This window comes from Polypterus senegalus, chromosome 2, assembly GCF_016835505.1.
Source record: "Polypterus senegalus isolate Bchr_013 chromosome 2, ASM1683550v1, whole genome shotgun sequence".
NCBI lineage: Eukaryota > Metazoa > Chordata > Cladistia > Polypteriformes > Polypteridae > Polypterus > Polypterus senegalus.
Window position 1 is genome coordinate 197,807,735 of NC_053155.1, and position 25,732 is coordinate 197,833,466.

Genomic DNA, 25,732 nt, shown 5'->3' on the forward strand with positions numbered 1-25,732 from the left:
TTACATTTATTTTAATCATCACACTGTCAGTAATGTATCATTTAATAAGGTGATCTTGAAAAAGTACAATCAGGGAAGGAAATGTGTATACATAAACAAAAATGTGAACAAAGAAGAAAAATATACACTATAATGAAAACACAGAAGTGTTATTATCAACCTGTGAAAACCATACAGTGTCAAAGTTAAATAATAAAAAGACAGAAAAACTGGAAAAGATAACAGTATGTGCAATATCACAAGCCATCAAAGGGCCTTAGTCTAAGTAATCTGTTGTGAACAATAAGGATGAAATAGGCAAGAATTTTATATTTTATGCAATGGAATAGCCGGCTGTCTGTCTGTGGCCGATTGACACGTTTGTAAAACAAAGGTGCTTATTTGTACAGTGATGAGGAGCTGTTAAGTAAAATTAAGGTGGCCTGGCATTACTAATATTTTGGCAGGCTTCAGGGATTCTAGTGTTAATAGAAAGCGAGTTTGTGTTCATATTAAATTCAGGAGAAGAAACCTATATAAGTTAAAGACCAGATATTAGCTTTCGTGTGTATATGTGTATGTATATATATATATATATATATATATATATATATATATATATATATATATATATATATATATATACACAGTAATCCTCGCTATATCGCTTTGACTTTCAGGTTTCACTCTATCAGGATTTTAAATGTAAGCACATCTAAATATATATCGCGGATTTCTGCAGACAATGGCTCTTTTAATTTATGCTACACGCTTCCTCAGTTTGTTTGCCCTGTTGATTTCATACAAGGGACGCTATTGGCGGATGGCTTAGAAGCTACCCAATCAGAGCATGTATTACATATTAACTAAAACTCCTCAATGCTATAAGATATGCATCCCGCTCGGAGCTTGATTGTTTGCTTGTCTCTGCCTCTCTCTCACCCTCTCTGACATTCTCTGCGCCTGACGGAGGGGCTGTTTGCTTAGAAGGTACTGACGCCCCTCTAAAAATGCCGCTTTATTGCGGTGCTCGCATATTTAAAAGCACACGCATTGATTTTTGATTGTTGCTTTAATCTCGCTCTCTCTCTGACGTTCTCGCCTGACAGAGGAGATGTGAGCAGAGGGCTGTTTGCACAGAGGCTGTTTGCTTAGAAGATACTAACGCTTCCTCTAAAATGCCGCGCAAACTTAAAAGCACAAGTATTGATTTTTGATTGTTTGCTTTTCTTTGCGCTCTCTCTCCCTCTGAAATTCTCTGCTCCTGAAGAGAAGAAGATCTATTTGCATTCTTTTAATTGTGAGAAAGAACTGTCATCTCTGTCTTGTCATGGAGGACAGTTTAAACTTTTGACTAAAGGGTGTTATTTCATGTCTAGAGGGCTCTAATAATGTTAACAGTGTGGGAGATTTTATAAGGGCTTAAAAAATATAAAAATTACTACACAAACATATGGTTTCTACTTAGCGATTTTCGCTCTATCGCTGGGGTTCTGGAACGCAACCCCCGCGATCGAGGAGGGATTACTGTATATATATCATGAAATATTCCTATCATGAAATATATGGGGTTGGTTATTAGTCCACTCCACCCTTCAGAAAAATTAGCACAGTTTGCAGCGACACGGTTGCTAAATCCTTTTGTTTCAGACTGCGCCCTAGGTGTCCTCCTGTAAAGTAGAAGTCAAAGCCAGCCTTTCAGTGTGTCGAACAGTAGGTAAAGAACAGATAAACAGTTCTGAGGATGAGCTCTGAAGAAAGGGTTAATGATTTTGTCAGTTTTCTTTTTATCATGCATTAACACCAACCTTTTGGTTGATTATAGTGAAGTTTTATCCATTTTAGATTGGCAGAGGTTAAGTAGTGGTCATTTCGCACACTGACAGAGTGGTGTAAAAATCCAGAGGTATCTCAAAGCCTGCTTATACAGGTTGACGGTGCTTGATACGTTCTTATCATATAGAGAACAAGATGCAGCCCTCTCTAAAGAAGCCTAGTATAACAGTCCAATAGAGAACTCATACTTTAGTTGAAGTTAAGTGTTATTGAAGGTGGGCTTCATCTAAGATTTATGGCTGTTTCATGTGCCATGCTAAAGAACACAGGGCAATTCCACTTGATCCTGGAATGCCTCATCTATCTGAACATTTAAACCATTGTCCACACTTATAATTCAAGAATTACATTTAGTAAACACGTAGTAATAATGAGAAAAATACCAGTACCATCGTGTGTGAAGCTACACATAAAAGATACCTAGATTTGCTGAGACAGTGATACAGGCATAAATACTATAGACCCAAAAGGTACTGGATGGTGTTTTTTTTTTTTTTAAAAGACCAGTCATATTTTAAGTAACCAAATAAAATCATTGACCCCATTAAGTCCAGCTGTTGGTGTTCAATTTAAAGAAAAAAATATATATTCTTAGTGTTGCAAATAGTTGTTGAAATCACCACGTTTGTTTCTGATTTTTACAATTTAAAATTTAACAAAATTATTTGTTTTTAGAAACAGTGTGTACCGTTTATACAAAGTAATTGAATAATGAATGCTTATCAGATTAAAATCACAGATTTTTGCTTTTTGTAGTAGGTTTTAGTAACATCCTAATTCAGGTAAACATGTACAAAATTTTAAGTTTTATAATGTGTCTTCATATTGACTGATTGGCAACGTTGTTATGAGAGTATGGTTGAAATATTCTTAATGGCCATATTTCACCAGTACCAGCAGAAGTATAACTGTTCTCTTAAATCTGAGCTATTAAGACAACCAATCTCTGTCTCTCTCTCAAACATAATATGGAATCTAGGGCACTGGAAATTTGTATATGTTAATGATAAAGAGTGTGAAATATTTTTGAACATAAAGTTGTTCGTTAATGTATGTATATTTTATTTGAGCGTTTGATCACATGAGTAATATTGCTTTCCTTGGACATTTATTTTTCGTATCATACCATGTCCTTAATATACATTAATGCAGTTAATTTCGATAACCCTGTTTGCAAAATTTAGATTATTAAAGAGTCAATAGGATTATTTTATCAAATATAAAGATGTATAATTTAAGTGTGATTTTAAAAAAAATATTTAATTTAATCTTAAGAAAAAACTCTTTGCATGCAGTTTTAAAAACACATTGTGTTTCTTCTGAAAAGCTATGGAGTTTTACAGATCTGTTTTTTGAATATCACTTCTATATGTGATTAGCCTTTTTTGTGTTTTGAATGGTTAGGTTCTGGTGTCATTAGTACGTCAGATAGTCTTTTGTTTGAATTACTCCACCCAAAATTATATTTTCTTTATATAATACTTGATCCATGAATTTTGTAGTAGTGCCCAAGGAACAAAAAAAAATTTTTTCATCAGAATTGAGACAAAGAAGATTATGATGTAACAAATCTCAGTGTTGGCCAGTGCTCTATAACTGCAAACAATGTGAGAAACGTCCATGGATTTGGGGGGGTTTGGTCTCATGTTACATTATCACATGTATTTTATCCAGTTGATAGCTCAAAATATGAAAAATGAATGCTTTATTTGCTAAAATATTGTTAGTTACTTACTGTACTTATCATCACAAACATAAACAAGAAAAACTAAATACTCGTGGGAAATACTTTTTGAATGGAAAACAGGACTTTTGACCATTGAATGATGGGGAAAGACAGGTCTTCTAGTCAAAAAGGCAATCCCATGACTGACTTATTTCTGATTTTCATTTATAGCATTTAAACCACTCTTTAACCCTTTTTATTATAAGCAAGGCTCATTTACCTATTTTAGACAACACAGTTTCACACACTGTATTTGTCTCCACTGTTTGCTGAAACATTGTCTGCAACAATGGGGCATAACCAAAAAAAAAAATTGGGGCACCATTATTATATATTTGCTGCAACCATTAAAGAAAAAAATTATCAAGTGTAGTGTCCTAACTTCTGAACAAAAATATGCATAGCTGAGAAGCACAATATTAAAGACTATATGTAATGTGTGTGTGCAGTCACTAGCCACTTATTTCAAATGGTCCATGTTCTTAATTGTAAATTGTGAAGTAAAGCTTTCAAACAAAATTAGAATGTGTTCTTTGGCAAGTTTTCCTCAAATACAGAAAATGTTCCTTATTGTGGAAATTACTATAAGTGCATGATAAATTTTTATTTTAAAATTCTTTCAGTTAAGAACATTTTCCTTTACAGGTAATATAGAACTTTAATGCCTTTTTGAGTAATTATGTTTTATGACATATGCAAAACATTGTTAAATTACCTATTAATATATATTTTTCCATATTTCAGGGGCTTCAAACAGGTCAGAGTTCACATTCGGCAGGTCCCAATTGTGAACGACCTCTCTCTTCCACTGGGACATCCCAGCATTTCCAGGCAGCTGGCACTGGTATACAAAATCAGGTTGGACATCCCACCATGCCTAGCAATTCACTAACGCAGGGGGCTGCTCTCAATCACCTCTCCTCCCCTCCTCACTCTGCTACCTCAGGTGGACAACAAGGCATTACCTTAACCAAAGAGAGCAAGCCTTCAGGAAACAATACAACGTCAGTGCCTGATATTAGCAGGCATTCTGAAGGGACAGCTAGCAGCACTGCCACTGTAGAAGGACTTCCTAATCATGTCCATCAGGTGATGGCAGATGCTGTTTCAAGTCCTAGCCATGGAGAATCCAAGTCACCAGGTGTACTTAGTTCTGACAATCCTCAGCTCTCTGCCTTGTTGATTGGAAAAGCCAATAATATTGGGGTTACTGGGACTTGTGAAAAGGTTAATAATGTTCACCCAGCTATACACAATTCAAAAACTCGAGAGAATTCTGTTGCCTCTTCACCCTCTTCAGCCATTTCCACAGCAACCCCTTCTCCCAAATCTGTGGAACAAACCACCACAAACAGTGTTACCAGCCTTAACAGCCCTCCTAGTGGAATGGGACCTACAGTCAATGGAAAGGGTTTGGAAGATTCCCAGAGCCCCACAAAAGTGGACCCTCCTTTAATCAGCCTGAAACCTAAACCTAAACCTTTTGCACCTTCATCATGTGTCTCAATATATCCCAGCTCCGCAGAAGTGCTAAAAGCCTGCAGGTAATTACTTATTTTTAATAGTACTGTATGATGACATATATATATAGATATAGATATAGATAGGTAGATATAGATATAGATAGGTAGATATAGATGTATATATATAGATATATGTTTTCATTAATGTTATCTTTCAAGACTAAACTATTAAGAATAGCTGAATATGCAGATGCAATGCCCCAGGTATGTGATGTATTTTACTTTTTAAATATCATGGCCATTGTAATCTCCAGAGTGCAAGTAGCTGGTCAAATAATATGTTCTAGAATTAAATTTTGGGACAGAATTTACATTTGGCAGACACCAATTGTGAATGACCTCTCTTCAGGTGTGGTCAGGACCTCCTGCAAAATATCAGAATGTTACTTAATTGTAGATTGGATTTTGCAAGCTTCCATCTAAGCTGACAAGATTCTTATGCTGTTGTGAATGCTGACTTGCTAACCTATTATTGAATAATGGAAAGTTATTAGTGTATTTATTGCTTGAGAATGGCTTTGACTTTCTTGTTACTTTGTTTTTAAAAATTTACAGCAACAGTGTCTAATAATGATGCATGCCAGGGCTGGTTTCTACCTTATGTAACTACTATAACAGTACATGGCCATCTTCATTTGTTTCAAGTATGGTTGAAACGTTTTAGACATTGTGCCTGTGCAGTGTTCCAGAGATCAAAGGTACCTTTAGGGATTACTCTTTTTAGTTTTTAAACTTGTTGCTGCACCAATTTTCAAATATCTTTTGTTAAACTAATCTCTAATTAAAATCAATTTTTCCTTATGTGCTTAAGGTAAAAAAATTCTCTAGGTAGCATAACTACATTGTAAGTTTTATATTTTTCAAGTCAGTTATTCCTTCAGAAATATGGTATATATACATTTGCCATGCAAAACAAATTCTTAAAATATCTTGCCCATCCTGGTGTTTTGCAATTGGGGGTATACAGCACAGAGGAAAAGCTTAAAAAGTTCTTATTGATCTAGCTTGGTCTTGTTAATAAGATATTAATTGCAGCTTACTAATGATATTAATAGAAACAACAGTTTAGGAAAACTGGTCTTATTTACTTAAAACTGAGGTAAAATAACACGAGCATTAAAATCACAAGTCAAAGTATTACTGAGATCATAAAGTGCAAGTAATAATAATAAATTTATATAGTGCCATTCCCATGCACAAGTATGAGTAAACCATTTCAAATTGGCCTACAGGACTTAAACAAAAATTGCAATAAGACCAATAAAACTTATAATGAGAACATTTTAAACACTTATCCTTAATGTAAACAAGATATGAATCTACAGGTAATAAAATACTAATTTGCATTTACATTTATTTGCTTGGCAGATGCTTTTATCCAAAGTGACTTATAATAGAGGTAAACATAATCAAGTAACACTAGTCATGGACCTGTTTGTTAAGCAAGTGTAATAGGACAGGTAACAAAAGTTGATCGTCACAAGTGAAAAGATGTACTAACTAATAATTTTACAATCATTGACTATAATCAATATCTTCCTTTACCACCAGAGCAATGAGTTATGTCGTAGCTGTTGTCATGGCTTTGATCCTGTCATCATTATTGTAGCAGTTTTTGTTTAAATGAACTGTTAACATGTTGTTACATCTTTATAGTTCATGGTCTTTGAACCAGGTTAACACCTAAGTGTTAAACAGAAGATGGCAGAAAGTAACTCATTCTAAAATGTATAATAACTTAATATTTGGGAGCTTATGTAACATTTAATCAACCAATCATTTCGGGAGGAAAACAAAGAAGTGCTTTGGCAGATCAAGTAAAAATCTCCATACAGTATCAATCCAAACAAACTCTGAGGTGCCCATGCCTAATTATGAAAATGCAGATAACTTTACGTGGGCCTGTCTGAAATCCTAACCTTGCCAGTGTACGTGCACGCCCCTCCAAGCTGTGCACCGTTTTCAGGTGAGTACTGTACTTTCTAATACTGCACAGCAAAAAATATAATAAGGGAAGCAGTAAAGATATTAGTGAAGATTTAAAAACAATGTAAAAAATAAATATATGTTCAATTATGTACAAGTACAAAATTTAACTGAAAAATAAAATCACATCACATTTAACAAAGTACATGTATCATTGCTTTTTCTGTTTCCCACAATGCAATAGGAAATGTGTGCTTGTGCATAATGCGATAGCTAGGTCGAAACAGGGCAATGAGGAACTTGGACCAATGAAGGAAGGGTACACAGGCTTTTTCATGCAGCGCCCTTGTTTGTTTATTTCCAAATTAAATCTGCTAATCTGGAATATGTTAACAACCATAGCCTTTATTAGAATTTACTTAGAATCAAGCAGAAAACACAACAGTGTACAATAACAGTTCAATATACTAGAAGCAACCATATCTTAGAGTTTGTTCCAGCATTACAGATTTTAAACATGTGGAGTATTAAAATGTATTTATATTATTTTCATGATTAAGTGAAGAAAAACATTCATGGTATGACATTTTTATAAATAAATTGTTCATTTAAATAATTTAGACTGTTAATACAGTGGTGTGAAAAATTATTTGCCCCCTTCCTGATTTCTTATTCTTTTGCATGTTTGTCACACAAAATGTTTCTGATCATCAAACACATTTTAACCATTAGTCAAATATAACACAAGTAAACACAAAATGCAGTTTTTAAATGATGGTTTTTATTATTTAAGGAGAAAAAAAATCCAAACCTAAATGGCCCTGTGTGAAAAAGTAATTGCCCCCTTGTTAAAAAATAACCTAACTGTGGTGTATCACACCTGAGTTCAATTTCCTTAGCCACCCCCAGGCCTGATTACTGCCACACCTGTTTCAACCAAGAAATCACTTAAATAGGAGCTGCCTGACACAGAGAAGTAGATCAAAAGCACCTCAAAGCTAGACATCATGCCAAGATCCAAAGAAATTCAGGAACAAATGAGAACAGAAGTAACAGGACAATGACCCAAAACACACCAGCAAATCCACCTCTGAATGGCTGAAGAAAAACAAAATGAAGACTTTGGAGTGGCCTAGTCAAAGTCCTGACCTGAATCCAATTGAGATGCTATGGCATGACCTTAAAAAGGCGGTTCATGCTAGAAAACCCTCAAATAAAGCTGAATTACAACAATTCTGCAAAGATGAGTGGGCCAAAATTCCTCCAGAGCTGTAAAGACTCATTGCAAGTTATCGCAAACGCTTGATTGCAGTTATTGCTGCTAAGGGTGGCCCAACCAGTTATTAGGTTCAGGAGGCAATTACTTTTTCACACAGGGCCATGTAGGTTTGGATTTTTTTTTCTCCCTAAATAATAAAAACCATCATTTAAAAACTGCATTTTGTGTTTACTTGTGTTATATTTGACTAATGGTTAAATGTGTTTGATGATCAGAAACATTTTGTATGACAAACATGCAAAAGAATAAGAAATCGGGAAGGGGGCAAATAGTTTTTCACACCACTGTAATTACAAGTGTATAAGTTAATAGTTCTTTGTTCTTCAAAAGTTTTGAACACTCAGTGTTCTAAGGTTGCAGCTCACTTTATTTACATGGAGATATTTTCTATTTTGCAATCTATTATGTGAAGAAGCAGGAAAAAAAGGGAAGAACAATACAAATCAGCATGTCAGTACACCTGCAAAGTGTGGGAATACGTACTGGAATGAATTTACTTAATTTACTGATTGTGGAAAAAATAAGGTATAAATTAAATATATACACAAAGAATTTGCAAATTGCCACCAAGCTGGCCAGGTGGTGAAACACTGCAACGGGACACATGTGCAAAGCTCAGGAAAGGGCCAAAGTAATACCTCACCCCATATGCTGTTCGCTTGATATTTGTTTAGTGCAATTTGGTTAGAACTGTTTGTGCCTGTGTCATTTACAGTGACCAAAATTTGAACTTGTGATTCAGTTCAACCGTGTGTTTGGAAAGCACGCAGATTTGTGCTCATGCTTCCAGAACTACATATTATACTTAAGCGTGTTCACGTTAATGGGCTACAAGGTGACATATGATTGTGAAAAGGAACACTTAAAGGAGATAGAGGTGCTTTGGTCTTTCAAGCTGCCACAGTGGCACGACAGACCATATTAAAAGTTACCATACCTTATCAAATACCCAGTACTATACTTCTGAGCATTGGCAAAAGGGATGAATAATGATGTGGTGTTGAAACTATTATTGAACTTTCTCTGAGAAGCTTGAGCAAACATAATACTATAAATTAGTGTATATTTTTTTTTTTAGTAGCAATTAATTATTAATGTTAATTGGCCCGGCATGAGTTTGTATTTATATATGTCTTTGTTCTGTAATAGATTTTAGACCCATACAGAGTTTTTGTCCACTTTGTGATAGATGCTGCTGGTATCGCTAAAAATGCAGAGCCTCATAAAAATCAGATTCCTTTAAGCTTTGTGTGCATTTTAAGGGAGTATAATTCTTTTTTTTTTTTTGGTATTTTATCTTTATAGATTATTGGTTCTAAATTGGGGAAAACCGGATATTTACTATAGGCCAGGTGGATTTCTCATAAGTGGTGTGTGTGTGTGTGTGTATTTTTACTACTATTCCATTTGCTTTGTTCTGAATTTATTACTTTGTTTCAATTTCCAGTTTTTGTTGTGTTTGACACTGGAAACTTTCAAGCAAACAAGGTGTAATAATAAAGGTTGCATGGACATATTGTAGACTTCTTTCATTTGGCAGAAACATTTTTTTTCTTGGGGGAAAATATCATTATAGGTCAGCAACAGTTGTGTTTGCTCATTTCTGCATTTTCCATAATTATTTGATTTATTTGCAAAACACAGCTGCTCTATAGGCAGAACTATTATCAAACAACATTTTGTTAGTTGGAAGACTACTTGAAAGTTATGCTGTATTACACATGATAGAAAAAGGATGCATTTCAAATAAGTGAGCTTAGAAAAGATGGATTTGCTAAGGGTATATACAGTGATGTGCTTCAGTTTTATTAAAGTAATGTGTCAGCCGAGTTTCATTTAAGTACATGGTCTCCAGTAGCAATCATATGAATGTCACTTCAATTTAGGTTACCTCAGATCGCACGTCTACTGTCTTAACTTTATTTGTTATAATGTTTGTTTTCAAGTTTTTAATCAATATAATTTTTGTTTTTAAATATTTAATAAATTCAAACCCAATTCCAAAATGTTAGGACACTGTGTAAAATGTAAATAAAAATGGAATGTAATGATGTGCAAATTTCAAACCCATATTTTATCACAATAGAACATACAAAACATATCAAATGTTTAAACTGAAAAAAAATACTATTTTAAGAAAAGATTAAGGTTATTTTTAATTTGATGAGAGCAACACGTCTCAAAAAGTTGGAAGAGGGTCCAATTTTACCACTGTGTAACATCCCCTCTTCTTAATGACAGTCCGTAAATGTCTGGGAACTGAGGAGACCAGTTGCTGGACTGCTGGGAGAGGAATGTCCCATTCTTGTCTGATGTAGGATTCTAGCTGCTCAAAAGTTTTTTTGTTTCATGATGCAGCAAATGTTTTCAATTAGTGAAAGGTCTGGACTGCAGGCAGGTCAGTTCAGCACTTGGACTCTTCTACTACAAAGCCATGCTGTTGTAATAGATGAAGTTTGCACTTTAGCATTGTCTTGCTGAAATATGCAGTGCTTTCATTATTCTGAAATTGTTCCACAATTTGTAAATGCGTTTTTTTGCAGATTGGTGAACCACTGCCCATCTTGAGTCTGAGAGAGACTGCATCTCTAAGATGCTGTTTTTATATACGGTCTTATTACTGACCTGCTGCCAATTAATCTAATGTTGCAAAATGTTCCTCAAGCTGTTTCTTTTTAGTACCACTTCCTTTTCCAGCGAGTTGTTGCATCCATCCCAACTTTTTTCCAAATGAGCTAGTATTTTTCATTAAATAGTAAAATATCTCACTTTCAACATTTGATATGTATTCTGTGTTATGTTGTGAATAAAATATGGGTTCATGAGAATTGCATATCATTGCATTATGGTTTTATTTACATTTTACACAGCGTCCCAACTTTTTTGCAATTGAGAAGACACCTGACCTGCAAACATCACTTAGGGGTTTCACCTTTAGTCTCATAGGGCACTGCTGTTTGTTTCTCACCACCTCTGTATGTGTTTTGATCAATCTAATCACAAACCCCCATTCAACTGCTGTAGGATTGCATGCACAGGGGACACATGTCAGGTGATGGGCCTGTTCTGATTGACAGGTAATTGAGTTGTTTCATGTATATTGAGTCACATTTGTACATATGTACATTTATTAACCATTTTGTTGTTTGTAATACTCTATGTTAAGCCTCAACTTATTATGCTATGAATGATTAGATTCCCTTATGTTGTCTGATTTCACAGTAAATGTGACAGTACAGATGATGTAAAACTATGAACCAGTGATCTGCCTCTGAAAATTAATTTCATTGCTATACACATGATGCAAATTCTTTGTACATGTGTACAATATCACCAAAAAATAGGGTGTACCACTGCAGAGTGCATTTCAGAGCAATCTCAAAAGGTGTCCAGATGGGGTATGCTGCAGTGAGCTGTTTAAGTAATGTGGTAAAAGATGACAAAATCTTTGAGTAGCATTATATAGCAGTCAAACCAGAACATTGGGTGAATGTGAATTGGTTTTAATCTAACACCAGATGTACGCTGAAATCCTTAACAATTTGGGTATCTGAGTGCTCCTCTTTAATTAAAGTGGTTTACTTGTGCAAGCCTTTGTGAATAAATTGAAGTGGTAACTTACAAGTCTGTATATAACACAGCTAAAGCAGGATTACATAGACTAAAAAGAGTTACAATACAAACTGTTCATTACCTCTATTCCTTCGTTATCAAACTTGCTTAATCCAATGCGCAATAAAGAAAAAAAATTTCTTTTTTATGTTACATGCTTTTGTTGTATGAAATTTCGTACAGTCTGTCTCTGCCACGGTATTTATGGCACATTATGCAAAACATCTTGCTGATCACGTGCCAGTCCTGATTTATACTGTATGCTCAAATTTTTATAATGTATATGAAGCTTTTGTGTGTGAATTGTTCCAATTAGCTAATAGCAAATGTAGCATCTTACAATTTACTATGGAAAGATAGTTAACCCCTTAGTTCAGTTATGTCTCATTAACCTAAACAAATGCAATGTGGCAGGTTATGAGAGTATGTCACTCAATCTCTACTGTATATACTGTGTTGTCAGTGTAATTTTACTAGAAAATGTCAAAAGTGTGTACATGAAGCTTTTTAAGAAGTTAAGGTGGATGAGTATGGTTTATAAGTTTTGCAGGGCATCAGGGCCATAAGTGTGAACAATTCATGCTTATTTTCTTAATAAATAGGTGTAGATTCAGTATATGTTTTACATCTAAAAGCTATAGTAGTGTCGGTGTAAAGTTGTTGGGTTTTTGTTTTATTTTTACCCCATTCTAAAGTATTCATGTTTTATGAGTTCAAGTTAAGATTTTTGAGTACTATCACTAATTGCTTCTTCGGTCTGCCCTAGGCAACCTATTTCATAGTTGATCAGAATGCTGTAGTAGTTATTCAGTTCACTCTGGACCTTAAGACTACAATTACCAAAGCCTACAAAAAAAACTTGTAAATCCGGCCCACATTAAATTCCTTCACACCTCTCCGTCAGCATCTTTTGTCTTGTAAATGTGCCAACCAACACAAGCAGCAAGCAGCCTGCTATGCCATCCCCCCACCGCCACAAAACAGGCAAGAAGTTCTCCCAGTTCCAGCCCTGATTATCTTGGAGTGAAGTGCTGGAAGTTTTAGAGGGGAAATAACAGATGATTATTTGGAACACATGCATTTCATGTGTGTTCCGTGTCTACAGCAATCTATGTAAACACATTGTTAAAACAGAAACATTTTTCATGTTTTAGTAACGAATGATGAAATGTAGACATGAACTGTATAATGTGTGAACGCTGAAGCATAAAAAAATGTAATAAACACTTTCACAAAAGGTACAAGGATAATACGACAGCTTCCATGGTACAGCGATAAGAACTACTGACTTGTAATCAAAGAGTTGTGGGTTCGATCCTGGGTGCTGCTCAGATTTACCATTTTGAGTAATGATCTGCTCTTATTGTTAATATTATACAATTAAAACATGCATTTGATTTGCGTCTAACAGCCAGTGTAAATTTATACTATTTGTAGAAGTTAGCATTTTTGTTTTCCCCACTTTTATTCTCTCACTCACGATCACTATACAACCCCCACCACCCTAGATCTGACTCTGTTAGTTTTTATTTGAAACTGGAAATATCTATAGATGTGAGTGGTGTTTTCAGACAATGGAACTGGAAATTCTATGAATTTATGGTACAGTAGAATCTCAGTTCACAACCATAATTCATTCCAAAACTCTGGTCGTAAACCGATTTGGTCGTGAACCGAAGCAATTTCCCCCATAGGATTGTATGTAAATACAATTAATCCATTCCAGACCATACAAACTGTATGTAAATATATATTTTTTTTTAGTTTTTAAGCACAAATATAGTTAATTAAACCATAGTATGCACAGCGTAATAGTAAACTAAATGTAAAAACATTGAATAACACTGAGAAAACCTTGAACAACAGAGAAAACTAACACTGCAATAGTTCGTGCTATAGCGCTTCCAACAGCTGGCTAAAAGCACTTTTTTAATGAGTTTTAAGCACAGGGAAAAAAATGAACATTTGAAAAAATCCGTAATTTAATAAACCACCAAGAAAAATAACATTGCAACAATGCACGCTACGAACCGATCGCTGGAAACAGAAGTGAAAACAAAATCAAGCCCAGTGCATTCTTTAACTGCCTTCCTACCTTAATGCGTCCAGCTCTCTCTCGCCCTGCCTGTTTGTCTGCGTCTCTCTCTCGCGCAGCCTGTGTGTGTGTCGCGCTCTCTCTCGCGCAGCCTGTGTGTGTGTCACGCTCTCTCTCGCGCAGCCTGTGTGTGTGTCGCGCTCTCTCTCGCGCAGCCTGTGTGTGTGTCGCGCTCTCTCTCGCGCAGCCTGTGTGTGTGTCGCGCTCTCTCGCTGCCTGTGTGTGCGCGCGTCTTTCTCACGCTGCCTGTGCGTGCGTCAGTCTATCTCTTGTGCTGCCTGTGTGTGTGTGCCGCGCTCTCTTGCTCTCTCGCTCGCTGCACAGGGAGAGACTGAACATGTACAAACCAAAAGAAAAACTGACTTGTTCGTTTACCGAGTGTGTGGTCGTGAACCAAGGCAAAGGTTTGGCGCACTTTTTGGTCGTAAACCGAGTTGTACGTGCACCGAGACGTTCGTGAACCGAGGTTCAACTGTACTTGTAAAAAGTTTTTTTTCAGTTTTATTCTCGGCAAAAGAAAAAAGACGTTGCCAGTGAATTCGGAATTTCACTATCGACCGAGCAAAAAAAGAAGAAAAATCTCAGGTTGCAAAATGAGGTGCCTGGGACCTAAAAAATATTTTGATGTAATGAGAATCTGTATTGGTTGCTATAGTGTTTTCCTTAACACTAGAATTACCAGAGCCTATTTGAAAATAATATTGCATGTACTTAACTATTTTAGAATAAAAACATACATTTGATTTCAGTCTTTTTTTTTTTTTATTCAGTTCCATTCTCTCAGTCGCGTTCACGATTCCCCCCCAATCTGACAATGCTGTTTTCACATAAAGACGCGCTATAACTCAAATGTGATTTATTTGGAGACGTGCTATACTCGAATGTGATTTATATAGGAAAGAAAGTACAATGTCAGGTGCTCATTCAGTGTAATAGGAACCATAGCACAGAGAGATGTGTACACTGTAACAAGTACACATGTCGTGAACGTAGGAAGGGTATGTGGAAATTGTTAATATTTGAATGTGATGATTTTATATAGCACGGATCGGAAATCCGCAGTTCTTAGCATTGCACCACGCAACCTGTCGTATCAACCGCCTACTGTAACTTGCTTTATTTTTTTCTTCACTTATAGTCTAGAATAAAAGTGCACTTGTTTTTTATTCTTGTACACCAACATATGTTCCTGTGCTTGAGCGACACAGGCATGCTCAAAAAAATAGACGTGTAATGCCACGAAAAGTGCACGCAGGCACTTCAGTTCGCAAGCATTGGTACGAGAATGCAGTCACAAGTACGCTGCAGAGCTACAGCGCATCTTTATGTGAAAACAGCATTCTCAGATGGGGGGTAGGAAAGGATCCTGAACACGACTGAGAATGAAAAGTGAATAAAAAAAAAAAACTAACCTGTACAAGTATCATAAATTACTGGCTGTTACACACTGAAATCAAATGCATGTTTTTATTCTAAAATAGTAAGAATAAGAGCAGTTTACTTCTCAAAACTAAACCATGTGGGATCGAACTCGTGACCTTTTGGATACTAGTCAGCGGCTGATACCATTACGCTACTGTGGCAGCTGTAGTATGTACGTGTCAATATGGCATGCTAAGGTGGCTTTTTTCTGCAGTTATATTTTTGAATAAAAGCAAACTTGTTCTGTTATATGTGTACCTTTTGTGAAAGTGTTTGATATTTGGACTTCAGGCTTCATACATTATATAGTTTATGCTTACATTTTGTCATTTACTACTACAATATAAAAAACGTTTCTGTTTTAAAAATGTGTTTACACGGATTACTGTAGAAACGTTCCAAATAATGATCTATTATTTCCACTCTAAAACTCCACTTCACTCCCAGATAATCAATCAAGGCATGAGCTGGGAGAAGTTTGTGCACGTTCTAAGTCGGTGGGGGATGGAATAGCCGGCTGCTTGCAGCCTGATTTTTATCAGCACATTTAGATGACAAAAGACGCTGGTGGAGAGCTGTAAACGATTTTAAGAAGCGATTTAAGGTGGGACGGAATTACGAGTTTTTTCGTAGGCTCTGGTAATTCTAGTGTTAACTTGCATCCAAACGTTTGTAATCACTTCAGTAGTTTCTTTCACGTTAATTTTCATCTCCTCCTGTCTACAAGTTATGCTGACCAGAATTTTTCTCAGCATTTCCTTTGCAATAATACATTTTCAGGGTGCAAATGATGTCAAAATTTTATGGCTGAAGCACTGCTGTGTAACTGGGTGGGAGGAACTCAACTCGAACATTATTTAAATGTAGAAGCATGCTTTGAGAAGCACAGTTATCAATCAGATGAAGAATCTTCCTTTTCTTCTTCATATTCTGAGGTGTCTGAACTGTTTTCAGAGAGCCACAAAAGCAAATCCGAGTCGATCGTGGTCTTGTCAATGGGTGATGCAAGGAACATAATAAATGCAGGGAACAGTAATAGTTGGCCACTAACCTGACCACAACCCTACCTGACTGCTGTGTCTGTGTATAGGAGAGTGGCAGTTCACACCACAATAAATAACCGTACTGTTTCTGCTTCAAGCTGAATAAAGTTGGTTTTGCTAAAATACTTTAGCTGTATGCTGGCAGGAACACTCAATAAAACTGAATAAAAAGAAAATCAAGTGACGGTGAGATACGAAGAAGGCAGCTTCGCCACCGTTTGTGTGTCAGAACGGGGGACTTTGGGGGGTGTGATTGTGCGTTAGTATGCATCGTGGTACACTGCAGAGCTATAGCGCGTCTTTAGTGAAAACAGCCGTGTCAGATGGGGTTGTATGGATTGATTCTGAACGCGACTGAGAGAGTGAAAAGTGAATAAAAAAAAAAAACCTAACCTTCACAAGGATCATAAACTGCACCGGCTGTTACAGACTGAAATCAAATGTATGCTTTTATTCTAAAACAGTAAGACAAGAGCAGTTTACTTCTCAAAACGGAGGGGCGCAGGATCGAACCCGCGACCCCTTGATTCCCAATCGGGGGCTGAGTCTATTGAGCCACGGTGTCAGTTACGGTAAACTGGTGTCAATGTCGCATGTTAAGGCGGCTTTTTGTTTCTGCAGTTATATGTTTGAATAAAAGTGCAATTGTGTTATTCTTGTGAAAATGTTTCTTTGCTCTTTGGACTTCAGGCTTCATACATTATATAGTTTATGCCTACATTTTGTCATCTACTACTAGAATATAAAAAAGTTTCTGTTTTAACAATGTGTTGACACAGATTACTGTAGAAAAGGAACAGACATGAAATGCGTGTGTTCCAAACAACGATCTATTATTTCCACTCTAAAACTCCACTTCACTCCCAGATACTCAATCAAGGCATGAGCTGAGAGAAGTTCGTGCACGTTCTAAATTGGTGGGGGGATGGAATAGCCGCCTTCTCTTTATCAGCACATTTAGAAGACAAAGGGCACTGGCGGAGAGGTGTGAAGGGATTTAAGAAGCAGTTTAAGGTGGGACGGAATTACGAGTTTTTTCGTAGGCTCTGGTAATTCTAGTGTTAATGTAGTATACAAAATTAATGTAGATCTCTTACATTGAAAGAAATGTCAATCCTTTCACTATGGAAATTTGCATAATGGCATTTTGTGATTAGAATAATCAGTCTCTTTTTATAAATATAATATTTTTTTGTTATTAGCCTAAGTACTTAGTGGTCAATTCCTTATTAGTGGCGTCTCTATGTAAATGCTAACTGCAGCCCGGCTCTGATTATGTATCAACACCAAGCTCATCAAACAGATTTGCATCTTTGAATTTTATTTAAAATACGGGTTTGTAAAATGAATTCCTAAACTGTATATTGTAACTTCAGGTCTGTATGTGACCTCTCTAGTTGAAATAAATTTAATACCTGGAATAATCCTACACAAATATCAAAACAAGTAAGGAAACAAGACTGGTACAAATAGGCCATGTGTTTAATGAGGATTCATTTTTGTAGCTAGTGTCCTCATCTCTCCATTGAAATAGTCACCTGCAGTTCTTCCACTATTTTATACTCTTCCTTTCTTTTTATAATCTGATGATCCCCTGTTACTTAGTGAGTTACTTTCATCATAATTTTTTTATTTTACACTCTGCCTCTGTTTTCATTTTCTGACACTTAAACTTTTAAGTTTAATATTTGTTAAAAAGCCATAATATGGACACAGTAATGAATATGAGTACTTTTGGGTGGTGTCGGACGAAATAATTAACAACATGTAATACTGGCGCATCCCTGGTATAACATAAATAAAATCTTAACCTGTATTTCTCCATTTTAAGAAAATCAGAAAACACTATAAGCTAGCAGTTGTTCTCCCTTTTATATACAGAAATGGTGATTTAGCAAACCTAGTAATTGCTGGTCATTGTATGATGGACAGAATATGGATATTTTCTATTATTTAAGAACTGATTGACCAACACTGGTTTGTTTGGCATGTTTGCTTAGAGTAATGAGAAATAACCAGCTCAACAGACCGATGCGTATTTACATATATTCAGCATCTTATTTTAATAAGACTGAGGTGATTATATGTCTTATCTGGGTGCTTGCATTGTTTTGGGCTCTAGACCTAAGAATGTGATCTTGTGAATAAAGAGGGTGATAACCACTGATCTCTATAAAGATATTACCTGTCTTGATGAAATCTCCTGTTTTAATGAAGTACCTGTTTTAGCTTTCCTTTTATGCTTGGAAATGTTAAGCAGCAAAGGCAGTTTGTTTTGTATACTTAAAACTAAAACATGGCAGATGTGATTGAGTGTACTATATGCCATAAATGGATATGATTGAGTGTACTATATGCCATAAATGTTTTTTAAAAAATTGTTCAGAACAATGTTTTTTTTTTCCTTCAGATTATTTTTAAAGGTACATAGAATAGTGTCATGTGCATCTCCCAATTAGCTTTCTTAATAAAGAACACAATCTTAAAAAAAAAAAAAAGTAAATGAAGAATAAGCAGAAAATACCACAGGTATTGTTTGAATAATTACCCTGTAGGGAAAGTCACAAAGTTTCATTCTGAACAGATGAAATTTAAGGTGCTTGTTCAGATTTCAAGCAGATAACTTGCTCAGGTTAGACCCAAAGATAACATAATGGTTAAAATGATGAACTGATTGTTTTTTGACTTCCCAGACTGAGAGTTATAGTTAGTCATTGAATGAACAGATAAGCTGACCTGATTACTACACTTGTTAAATCATGCAGCCAATAGCTGCATAGATATTTGAGGACAAATATTTTGTGAACCATTTGTCTTAGAAGAAATACATCAGATTTTATGTAAAACATGTAGGATCAGGAAATAGGGGTAAACATTAATTTTACTATCTTATTTTAAACTGAAGGTTATAACCTTTTTTTCCCCCCATAGAAACCTGGGTAAAAATGGTCTGTCAAGTAGTAGCATTTTATTGGACAAGTGTCCACCTCCAAGACTGCCTCCCCGCCCCTATCCTCCGCTGCCAAAGGATAAACTAAATCCTCCAACTCCAAGTATTTATGTAAGTATAGCAATATGTTTATTATTGTCTTGTTAATTTTAGTAGACTGTTGTATTTTTTTTTCCCAGTATTACTGATGCCCTTTTGTTATTGAGGCTGCCAGTAAAAAAATTTTAATTTGATTTTCCTCAATTTTTTCAGCTCTAGTCATGACCTGTTGAATTTTATCATAATCACTAACTAACACAGTACATTTTAATACTTTTCTACATATCATATTGTAGACTTGTAAAAGGATAGAAATGTGCCACAAGTTAATTTTTCAAAAACAAAAGCTTTTATTAGACAGTGATAGCAGTCACTCTGCCAAACTAGGTGACACTTTATACATTCAGTTTTACATTTTTGATGAGAATTCCTTTAACCAAATACATCCTTACACTGCCATCTTATTTTCATTATTTTATCCCATGGTAATGATACACAAAATAACTTTTTCATTTATTAGTTCAAATATTGTTTTATTGTTTTTATAAGCTGATTGCACTAACATTATTATTTTTAAAAAGCAGAATGATCAACTATTATATATATTTAGGAGATATTGGTAAAATTATTTCAAATATATTTATGACAAACATGAGTTTCCATAGCTTAGTCTATCCATTGCATCTAATTTTTGAGAGCGTGTCTGTGCAGAAGAATTAGTTACAACACTGATCTGTTCTGTTACTGGTGTTTAAGTTACTTAGCCCACTGCATTCATTATAAAGGTATTTTTGTCTCATCATAAAGTCCAATCTTCACCTAAAAAGGAGAGGCGTATAGAACAGATAAAATGGCAATGAATTTGTTAAGCCAAATATTTACATTGGTTATGCCTACTTTTAAACAGCAAGCATTTTTTATGTCCTTAGTGAAATACATTTTTATATTAATCATTTTGAGAGTTAATCAGTATACATAATTTTATTTGACGAGCATCAGTTGAGCTACGCTTACACATATATTATTACATTATATTGCTATTTTTTAAAATCATGTTTGTTAGTGAACTGTTTAATCCTCTCTGATCTAAGCCAAAGCGATTTGCCTTTTTTTGTCTTCTGATTTCTCTTCAGTATTAATCCATCTGTCTAGTTATGTCAGTTACTGTGTGAGTAGCGCTGTATAATATAAAATTGTGAAAACTAGGTGCAGACTAACAAAAACACACAAAAAGAAAATTCTATGAACAATGACAGTACAAAGAATACATGAAACTGGATGAAAACATTTTTTTTTTTTTTTTCTATAAATCTGTACCCCACGCTATTTAAAAGTGTTTACTTCTACCCACACCCCCAGCACACCTCTTGCTTTTGTTTTTGCATTTACAGTTCACACAGACTTGCGGGTCCTTTTGGAAATCAGCCATTTGGCTGTGTACAGGTTATTGCAGTTGAGGCTGTGTGGGTCACGTATACGCATGCTTTAATTGTCGGTATGCTGTAGCACAAACCAGTCTTCAATTCTCAGTGGCCACATGCCAGGTCCATTTTAGGGAAGATGGTGCAGACCGAATTCATAAGAATAAGCAACAAAGATTAACACCACATCCATAAAGGGCCTTCCAAGAGTCAGAACACATATGTAATGCTATAATAATAATAATGTAAGATTTATTACTATTTCTGACTTAGAAAATGCAAGTCATCTACACTGATCCATAACATAAGACATGCAGGCTGCATGAACAAAATGCTACATGGCATGGCCAGTCAGTGCCCTCAAGATTAAAACTCTGTAAGTGCAGTGACTTTTCATTTTCTTATTGCTAGTTTCTGCCCATTTGTAGGTTGTGACATCAGTTTAGGAAGGTAGACAGCCAAGAGACTGACACCTCTGCTGTTCCACCACCTCTTCTCTTAGTGCTTCTATACAGCGTATATTATGCAGCTAGCAGCGCTGCCAGATGTATGTGATAAATTAAAGGCATACAACCTCTAGCAGCTGGTTTTGTCAAATTCTAAAGCATTATAACCCTGTTGTTTTCCTATGGCCCTCGGCAGTAAATACAAATGGCCTCAACTTGGTTGGCCTTAAATCAGCCTTGACTATACCTGTGTTTCACTGTAAAGCAGTAGTCGATTACACTGTTACCAAGTACCTTAATTTCCTCTTGATTCATTAAACATGCATCTCTTCATTAACGTTAGGCTCTATTAACATTACTATAAAATATGTTATGGATAGTAGTATGCAAAGAGACAAACACAAAAATGGAAGTAAACCTTAACCATCTTCATATTTTCATTGTAAAATCGATGCAAATATAAAGAATGAGAAAAAACAATAAATCAATACTGTTTTTGAACAGAAAAAAAGTTACTGAGCCTGTGCTGTCCTATTTAACACCAGCCTGACCAATATTGTTTAGGCACAGAAATAAATTAAAAAAAATTAAACTGGCAAAAAGCATTTTTGAATCTACTATTTGTTGTTAGTTTTTATGCAGGAATTTTGGATCAAAATACAAAGGAATCACTTATTGTTTTGAAGAATGATAAAGTAAAGACATTGACCTTAAACCGGGACAACGGGCATACCAGCTTTGGAAACCATGGCATCACCGTGGGTTTGTTCACAAATGTATTTCTTGTTCCTGGAAGGCAAAAATCAAGGGCTTTTTTTTTTCCATTTCTTGTTTAGCAAAAAATGGCTGTAAGCTTAAAAAATGCCATTAGTGAGTTACACTGACATCAATCAAAATAAAAACACTTGTTCAAAATATAAAAGCCATTCAAACAATGGGCAGTCTTCATCACACATGCAGGTGTCATATTGTTGCAAAAGTCATAATTTATGCTTAATATGAAATTATAATTATCAAGGCAATCTGTATTAAATAAAGATGATGATATTCTGAGGCAAATTAGGTTAGCATCTTTAATAGAAATCGTCACAGTCTGTGAAACAGTACTCAGACAAGTTTTATGTACAAATTTAAACATCTTGATAAATTCAGACAGACGTAAAATAAATTAAGCAAAAATAAGAATGTGGCTTTGTAAACAAATCCATTACTGGGGAACATTGGTCATAATTTATAATACAGATTTCTGCAAAGTGACACACCATATACACAAGTACGCTATGTAATTAGAAATGTTGAATTCCATATTTAAGGTGTCTTTATTAAACTAACCAACCTATAATAAAAAATAATCATAGTAATGAAGTGGTGAATAAGGTTACTTTGTTGGACACACTCGGGACAGATGTGGTTAGAGCAAAAATTGTATATTAAATGGTTAGCAAACCTTTTTGATTTGGATTTTTATTTATTTATTTATTTAAGCTGGAGAACAAACGTGATGCATTTTTCCCACCTTTACATCAGTTCTGTACGAATCCAAACAACCCTGTCACAGTAATCCGTGGCCTTGCAGGAGCTCTTAAGCTAGGTAAGCAAGTAGATTTGCATCATATGGAATTATAAAACTTGTTTTATCTCTTGTCTCCCCCAAGTGGACCCATTTGCCTGAAATGTTGTATATTGCATAGTTGCATTTTCGTTTGACAAGTGCTTTGCAGTAGTGTTTTAGGTAATGTCCAGATTGTAAAACAGCATGAACTTTGATAAACACATTATTACTGTAGCTCTTTTATTCTTAAATTCATACCTGTATGACATTTTTAAAATTTTCCTGTTTTTCTGAAATGCAAATCATAGCACATCCCATGTTGATTCACTTCAAGCCGAGAGACATTAGAGAAATTAAGTGGTCTACTTTTTCCAGATCTAGGTCTTTTTTCTACCAAGACACTAGTGGAAGCAAATGCAGATCATCTGGTGGAGGTGAGGACACAGCTAGCACAGAACGCAGATGAGAACTGGGATATAACTGGAACAAAGAGAACATGGCGTTGCGAAAGCAGCCGGTCACATACAACAATTGCCAAATATGCACAATATCAGGCGTCCTCATTCCAGGAATCATTACGGGTTAGTAATTAATTTCTGATTCTTTTGAAAGGTAATGGTTTCTTGCTAGTTTCAAATTTGTAATTTGTAAAAGCAACCTTTTTTTTATATATACTGTACTTTGTGATTTCTAATTTAAACAGTATTTACATTGTCATTTGAAAAATATGTTAACTTTTTGTATTATTTTAGCAACAAAATTCTTTTTTAAAAAGATTTGCCATGCATCTGCTTTTGGACCTTGTTTATATACTATTTTTTCTCTTAAAGGAGGAAAATGAAAAGAAAGGCCATAAGGACCACTCGGACAGCGAATCAACATCTTCAGACAAGTAATTAAACATTGTACTAATCATTTTTTAATATAACATGGTCTTTTCCTTTGCAAACCATACTAATTAATCTCATAATTATATGCTTCCAGTGTTGGTCGAAGGAGGAAAGGTTTGTTCAAAACCATCAAGTTTGGAACTAACATTGATTTATCAGATGAAAAGAAGTAAGTTAGATTATTTAAATGAAATTTTGTGCTCAAAATGAAAATGTCAGAGAACACAATATTATTGCTTGTTATTGATTTTTTTTGTGTGTAATTAGTCAAAGCTTCAATATCTGGGAAAATGTTGGTTAATCTCAGCTTTGTGTGGTCTTTTAAATCTTGTTATATCTCCTGATAATTAGAATTGATTGCTGTAAAACATTTCTCACTCTTAATCCTAATAGTAAAAATAATAAAATAATTTAAATAAATAAATAATATTTATTTAATTTTAATAAATTAAATTAAATAACTGCTTTCTTTTGGACACATTCTGCTTGGCCACACCACAGTTTTAAAAAATTACAAAAAGGAAAATTTTCCTGTGTACTATGTATTATATTTAAAAGGGATATACTGTTTTTATTAAGAATGTGGCAACCTTTGTAATTTTTTGAAGTTATGACTGTAATCTTTAAATCTTTAAATCTTTTAATGTTTAAATCGTGAATTTATTTATATTTGCATTTATTCTTGAACACCATAAAAACAATGTTTCAAACTAATTACACAATTTATTCATGTATACAATATTGTTCAAATCAATTTAATTTGAAAATTTTTTGTCAACCTAATATTTTTAAGCATATATGTTTCGTATGTAAGGAAAACAACAGTATATGTTGTGAGATTTTTTTATTTATTTATTTATTTTAAACTTTTTGAAGACCCTCCCCAAAGGGGTGGAACGCTGAAATGAGATTGACATTTCTGTCTAGGGCTACTTCTTCATCACCAAGGCAACCACCAGTTCACAGTACCGCACAGGTTCGCAGCACTACAGAGACAACTGCAAGCTCACCGTCTCCGCACGCAACGCAACTGTCATCCAATGAGTGATGCAGAGAACATTATAACTTGGCCATTGACCTGCCCCCAACTCTGCTCGTTTGCTGTGTCTATGTGTAGTAGAGTGGTAGTTCCTGCTGCAATAAATGACCTTGCTGTTCCTTTATCACGTTGAATAAAACTGGTTTTCCTGAAGTCCTTAGACTTAGCTTTGTCTTTTGGGTGCAAGACTGCAACTCATGTCACAATGTTCATTAACTTACATATTACTTCTCTAGTTTTTGTCACTTGTGTGATCAGTGGTTCATACAGTTTTTTTCGTGCATCCATATGAATTATCCAGCAATAGTCTGCCATCATACTGACATTCCAATGTTACTTGTACCTTCTTCCTATGATCTTGATATTCTGATGGAATCTTTCACCCTACTCTTCTTTTATAGATTCAAGATTTTCAGGTAAAAATTCCAAATACAAATAGTAAAAAGTGACATTTGAGACACGGTTTGCAACCCACTTTCTTAAACTTAACTAATACATTTTTCACAATTTCTGTACAATTTGCATCTTTATTTTAGCTAAAAATTAAAAATTGTTTTTTATTTGATACCCAAACCTGGTTCCAGATGGTTCATTGCACCTTGGAATTATGCATCAGGAATAAGTTTTGTAATATAAGGTCTAGCAAAAATATCCTCTTTTAATGTAGCCTCAGACAAAGCACATAGCTTTCAGCAGAAATACAAAAAACAGGAACCATCTTTTAACATGGCTTTGACAGTCTGCTCCATTAAACCAAGCTTAAATTTAGGCAGTGATATAATAACTTCATCTGTATCTACTAAGCTAGTTTTGATGTGATTGTTTGGCACTAGCTGTAACTTTTTTCTATTTAGCCATTCCTTTTGAAGTCAGTGTAAATTCTTGGCTCCGCCATTCCACTCACAAATTAAATACTTTGTATACCTTGACTGCTGAGCCAGTAAGAGATGCACA

General features: G+C 35.0%; 1 protein-coding gene across 7 annotated transcripts in view; it reads left to right on the forward strand.

The window, feature by feature from the left end:
* The window catches only part of kdm6a (lysine (K)-specific demethylase 6A), a 548,877-nt gene that overhangs the window by 467,198 nt on the left and 55,947 nt on the right, over window positions 1-25,732 (forward strand). For 6 of the 7 annotated variants that reach the window (XM_039745151.1, XM_039745155.1, XM_039745152.1 and 3 more), the window contains 6 exons: window positions 4,286-5,085; window positions 19,373-19,502; window positions 22,783-22,888; window positions 23,225-23,430; window positions 23,680-23,741; window positions 23,834-23,908. In XM_039745151.1, the coding sequence (XP_039601085.1) occupies window positions 4,286-5,085; window positions 19,373-19,502; window positions 22,783-22,888; window positions 23,225-23,430; window positions 23,680-23,741; window positions 23,834-23,908 (1,379 nt within the window). Of the gene's footprint in view, window positions 1-4,285; window positions 5,086-19,372; window positions 19,503-22,782; window positions 22,889-23,224; window positions 23,431-23,679; window positions 23,742-23,833; window positions 23,909-24,666; window positions 24,927-25,732 lie in introns of those variants that run through there. The other variant, XM_039745157.1, reaches the window with a different exon arrangement.